General features: G+C 58.3%; 1 protein-coding gene across 1 annotated transcript in view; it reads left to right on the top strand.

The window, feature by feature from the left end:
* The window catches only part of GRIN2D (glutamate ionotropic receptor NMDA type subunit 2D), a 34,237-nt gene that overhangs the window by 2,310 nt on the left and 25,927 nt on the right, over window positions 1-6,000 (top strand). The window contains exons 2-3 of the mRNA XM_085045398.1: window positions 3,163-3,590; window positions 4,950-5,542. Of these exons, the coding sequence (XP_084901524.1) occupies window positions 3,183-3,590; window positions 4,950-5,542 (1,001 nt within the window). The 5' untranslated portion in view covers window positions 3,163-3,182. The remainder of the gene's footprint in view (window positions 1-3,162; window positions 3,591-4,949; window positions 5,543-6,000) is intronic.

Here is a 6,000-nt window from a genome sequence, read left to right as displayed (position 1 = left end):
GCTCTTGTGGGGACAGTGACACGGGTTTGTCACCCACCAGCACAGGTTTGTCCCCTGCTGTTCTGGGGACAGTGACAGGGATTTGTCACCTGCTGTTTTGGGGACAGTGACAGGGGTTTGTCCCCTGCTGTTCTGGGAACGGTGACAGGGATTTGGTCACGCTGTTCTGGGGACAGCGACACAGGTTTGTCACCTACTGGCACAGGTTTGTCCCTGCTGTTCTGGGGACAGTGACAGGGATTTGGCCATGCTGTTCTGGGGACAGTGACACGGGTTTGTCACCCACCAGCACAGGTTTGTCCCCTGCTGTTCTGGGGACAGCGACAGGGATTTGTCACCCGCTGTTATGGGGACAGTGACACGGGTTTGTCACCTGCTGGCACAGGTTTGTCCCCTGCTGTTCTGGGAACGGTGGCAGAGGTTTGTCCCTGCTGCTCTGGGGACTGCGACAGGGATTTGTCACCTGCTGTTCTGGGGACAGTGACAGGGATTTGTCACCCGCTGTTATGGGGACAGTGACGGGTTTGTCACCCACTGGCACAGGTTTGTCCCCTGCTGTTACAGGGACAATGACACAGGTTTGTCACCCACTGGCACAGGTTCATCTGCTGCTGTTCTGGCAATGGTGACAGGGGTTTGGCCACACTGTTTTGAGGACAGTGACCAGGATTTGTCACCCACTGTTTTGGGGACAGTGACAGGGGTTTGTCACCTGCCAGCACAGGTTTGTCCCTGCTGTTCTGGGGACAGTGACAGGGATTTGTCACCCCCTGCTGTTTTGGGGACAGTGACGGGTTTGTCACCTACTGTTTTGGGGACAGTGACAGGGGTTTGTCACCTGGCAGCACAGGTTTGTCCCCTGCTGTTCTAGCAGTGGTGACAGGAATTTGTCACCCACTGTTCTGGAGATGGTAACACTAATTTTTCACCTGCTGGCACAGGTTTGTCCCCACTGCTTTGGGGACAGTGACACAGGTTTGTCCCTGCTGCTTTGGGGACAGTGGCATGGGTTTGTCACCTTGTTGTCATGGGGACAGTGACAGAGGTTTGTCACCTGCTGTTTTGGGGACAGTGACAGAGGTTTGTCACCTGCTGTTCTGGGAACGGTGACAGAGGTTTGTCACCTGCCGGCACAGGTTTGTCCCTGCTGTTCTGGGGACAGTGATGGATTTGTCACCCCCTGCTGTTTTGGGGACAGTGACAGAGGTTTGTCACCTGCTGTTCTGGGAACGGTGACAGAGGTTTGTCACCTGCCGGCACAGGTTTGTCCCTGCTGTTCTGGGGACAGTGATGGATTTGTCACCCCCTGCTGTTTTGGGAACAGTGACAGAGGTTTGTCACCTGCTGTTCTGGGAACAGTGACAGAGGTTTGTCACCCGCTGGCACAGGTTTGTCCCCAGTGTTTTGGGGACAGTGACAGGGGTTTGTCACCTGCTGTTCTGGGAACAGTGACAAGGGTTTGTCACCCACTGGCACAGGTTTGTCCCCACTGCTTTGGGGACAGTGACAAGGGTTTGTCACCTCGTTGTCATGGGGACAGTGACACGGGTTTGTCCCCATTGTTTTGGGGACAATGACAGGGTTTTTCGTTGGACTGTTACTGGGGCTTGATGGTGGTTACTGGTGCTTACTGGTGGGCACCACTGTCCCCTCCCTGACCCTTCTGGGTTACTGGTGGTTACTGGTGGGTTACTGGTGGTTACTGGTGGGTTACTGGTGCGTTACTGGTGGTTACTGGTGGTTACTGGTGGGTTACTGGTGGGTTACTGGTGGTTACTGGTGGTTACTGGTGCGTTAGTGGTGGTTACTGGTGGGTTACTGGTGGTTACTGGTGGTTACTGGTGCGTTACTGGTGGTAACTGGTGGTTACTGGTGGGTTACTGGTGGTTACTGGTGGGTTACTGGTGGTTACTGGTGGTTATTGGTGGGTTACTGGTGCGTTACTGGTGGTTACTGGTTGTTACTGGTGGGTTACTGGTGGTTACTGGTGGGTTACTGGTGCGTTACTGGTGGGTTACTGGTGCGTTACTGGTGGTTACTGGTGGGTTACTGGTGGGTTACTGGTGGTTACTGGTGGTTACTGGTGGGTTACTGGTGGTTACTGGTGCGTTACTGGTGGTTACTGGTGGGTTACTGGTGGTTACTGGTGGGCTACTGGTGGGTTACTGGTGGTTACTGGTGCGTTACTGGTGGTTACTGGTGCGTTACTGGTGGTTACTGGTGCGTTACTGGTGGGTTACTGGTGGGTTACTGGTGGTTACTGGTGCGTTACTGGTGGGTTACTGGTGGGTTACTGGTGGGTTACTGGTGGTTACTGGTGCGTTACTGGTGGTTACTGGTGCGTTACTGGTGCATTACTGGTGGTTATCGATGAGTTACTGGTGGTTACTGGTGGTTACTGGTGGTTACTGGTGGTTACTGGTGGTTACTGGTGTGTTACTGGTGGTTACTGGTGGGTTACTGGTGGGTTACTGGTGGTTACTGGTGGTTACTGGTGGGTTACTGGTGGTTATCGATGAGTTACTGGTGGGTTACTGGTGGTTATCGATGAGTTACTGGTGCATTACTGGTGCATTACTGGTGGCAGCTGGGTTCCTTATGGTTCCTGGTAGGTTCCTGGTGGGTTCCCAGTGGTTCCTGGTGGTTCTTTATGGTTCCTTCTGGGTTCCTGGTGGGTTCCTGGTGGCTCCTGCTGGGTTCCTAGTGGGGTCCTAGTGGTTTCCAGGGGTTCCCTATAGTTCTTGGTGGTTCCTGGCTGTTCCTGATAGGTTCCCAGTGGTTCCTGGTGGGTTCATGGTTGTTCCTCGAGGTTTCTGGTGCTTCCTAATGGTCACTGATGGTAACTAGTGATTCCCTGGTGGTTCCTGGTGGGTTTCTGGTGGTTCCTGATGGTTGCTGATGGGTTTCTGATGGTGACTGGTGGTTCCCTGGTGGTTTCTGGTGAGTTCCTGGTGGTTCCTGATGTTCACTGATGGGTTCCTGTTGGTAACTGGTGGTTCCCTGGTGGTTCACTGGTGGTTCCCTGGTGGTTCCTGCTGGGTTCCTGGGGGGTTCCTGCTGGTTCCCAGTGGTTCCCTATAGTTCTTGGTGGTTCCTGGTGGCTCCTGGTGGTCACTGCTGGTCCCCGCTGTCCCCCTGACCCCATCCCCGCCGTGTCCCCAGGCCGCAGCGGCGGTGGCGCGATGACCCCCCCGTTGACCACCCCGGCCGGCAGGATGCTGCTCGCCCTGGCCCTGGCCTGCGCCAGCCCCTTCCTGGAGCCGCCGTCCGCCCCGCGCCGGACGCTCAACGTGGCCGTCATCCTCAGCGGCGCCTCCTATGGCCAAACCGGGCCGCGCCTGGCGCCCGGAACCTTCCGGAACTTCTCCCTGGACGTGAACCCGGTGGGCGTGGTGCTGAACGACACCAACCCGCGCAGCCTGATCGTGCGGCTGTGCGATGTCCTCTCCTCGCTGCGCATCCACGGCGTCGTCTTCGAGGACGACACGCGCTCCGAGGCCGTGGCGCAGATCCTGGACTTCATCTCGGCCCAGACCTCGGTGCCCATCATCGGCGTCAACGGCGGCTCGGCCATCGTGCTCACGCCCAAGGTGACCGTGGTGGCCGTGGGTGGAGGGGTTGGGGACGGCTTGGTGTCACTGGGGTGTGGTGGGGATGGTTTGGTGTCACCGGGGTGTGGTGGGGACGGCTTGGTGTCACTGGGGTGTGGTGGGGATGGTTTGGTGTCACCAGGGGGTTGGGGATGGTTTGGTGGCACTGGGGTGTGGTGGGGACGGCTTGGTGTCACTGGGGTGTTGGGGATGGTTTGGTGTCACCAGGTTGTGGTGGGGATGGCTTGGTGTCACCAGGTTGTGGTGGGGATGGCTTGGTGTCACCGGGGTGTGGTGGGGATGGTTTGGTGTCACCAGGGTGTGGTGGGGATGGCTTGGTGTCACCGGGGTGTGGTGGGGACGGCTTGGTGTCACCGGGGTGTGGTGGGGACGGCTTGGTGTCACCAGGGTGTGGTGGGGATGGCTTGGTGTCACCAGGTTGTGGTGGGGACGGCTTGGTGTCACCGGGGTGTGGTGGGGATGGTTTGGTGGCACCGGGGTGCGGTGGGGACGGCTTGGTGTCACCAGGTGGAGGTAGAGCTAAACGATGGTTCTCAATGCTGCTGTCTTCAACCCCGGCTGTGTCCAGGGTCACCTGAATGTCCCCAGCCCAACCCTAACCATGTCTAGGGTCACCCAAGTGTCCCCAGATGTGTGCAGAGCCACCCAGCTGTCCCCAAGCCAATCCTAACCATGTCTGGTGTCACTCAAGTGTCACCTACCCAACCCTAACCATGTCTAGAGCCACCCGAATGTCCCCAGTTGTGTGCAGAGCTACCCGAATGTCCCCAACCCAACCCTAACCATGTCTGATGTCACTCAAGTGTCCCCAACCCAACCCTAACCATGTCTGATGTCACTCAAGTGTCCCCAACCCAACCCTAACCATGTCTAGGGTCATCCAAATGTCCCCAGTTGTGCAGAGCCACCCAGCTGTCCCCAACCCAACCTTAACCATGTCTGGTGTCTCTCAAGTGTCCCCAACCTAATCCCAACCCTGTCTAGGGTCACCCAAATGTCCCCAACCCAACTGTCCCCAACCAAGTTGTCCCCAACCCAACTGTCCCCAAACTCCAACCATGTTCTAAACCCACTTGACTGTCCCCAACCCAGCTGTCCCCAACCCCACCCATGTCTAGTGTCACCCAAACATCCCCAACTATGTGTAGAGCCACCCAACTGTCCCCAACTGTCCCCAACCCAAGTGTCCCCAAACTCCAACCATGTTCTAGACCCACTTGACCATCCCCAACCCAGCTGTCCCCAACCCCACCCACGTCCAGCGTGTCCCACCTATCCCCAATGTGACCATCCCCGATGTGACCATCCCCACCCTGTGTCCCCACCCCACCCCACCAGGAGAAAGGCTCCACCTTCCTCCAGCTGGGCTCCTCCACCGAGCAGCAGCTCCAGGTGATCTTCGAGGTGCTGGAGGAGTACGACTGGACGGCCTTCGCCGTGGTCACCACGCTGCTGCCCGGCTACGAGGACTTCGTGGACTACGTGGAGGTGCTGACCGACAGCAGCTTCATCGGCTGGGAGCACCGCGGCGTGGTCACCCTCAACCTGACCGACGACCCCGAGGGCGCGCGGACGCGGCGGCAGCTGCGCGAGGTGACGGCGCAGATCCGGCTGCTCTACTGCTCGCGCGACGAGGCCGAGGCGGTGTTCCGCGCCGCCCGCGACGCCGGCCTCACCGGGCCGGGCTACATCTGGTTCGTGGTGGGCACCAACCTGGGGGGCAGCGAGCAGCTGCCCGAGCACGTGCCGGCCGGGCTGTTCGCCGTGCTGTCGGCCGGCTGGCGCGATGACCTGCAGCACCGCGTGCACAACGGCGTGGCCATCGTGGCCAAGGGCGCCGAGGCGCTGCTGCGCGACTACGGCTTCATCCCCGAGTTCAACAACGACTGCCGCGCGCCCAACGTCACCCAGATCAACGACAACCTGCACAGGTGGGCGGGCGTGGTGGCACAGTGACGGGGTTGAGGGTTGGGGACAGTTGGGTTGGGGACAGTTGGCTTGGAGATGGTTAAGTGGGTTTAGAACATGGTTGGGATTTGGGGACAGTTGGGTTGGGGACATTCAGGTGGCTCTAGACATGGTTGGAGGTTGGGGACAGTTGGGTTGGGGACATTCAGGTGGCTCTAGACATGGTTGGGGATGTTTAGGTTACACTAGACTTGGTGGGGTTGGGGACAGTTGGCTTGAAGATGGTCAAGTGGGTCTAGAACATGGTTGGGATTTGGGGACAGTTGGGTTGGGGACACTCAGGTGGTTCTAGACATGGTTGGAGGTTGGGGACAGTTGGGTTGGGGACTTTCAGGTTGGGGACATTTGGGTGGCTCTACACACAGTTGGGGATGTCTGGGTGACACTAGACATGGTTGGGGTTGGGGACAGTTGGGTTGGG

The sequence above is a fragment of the Lichenostomus cassidix genome, unplaced genomic scaffold (assembly GCF_008360975.1).
Source record: "Lichenostomus cassidix isolate B80296 unplaced genomic scaffold, HeHo_3.0 HiC_scaffold_38, whole genome shotgun sequence".
In the NCBI taxonomy this organism is placed as follows: Eukaryota; Metazoa; Chordata; class Aves; order Passeriformes; family Meliphagidae; genus Lichenostomus; species Lichenostomus cassidix.
Note: the sequence above shows the minus strand (reverse complement) of the source record. Positions and strands in the feature narration are given on the sequence as shown.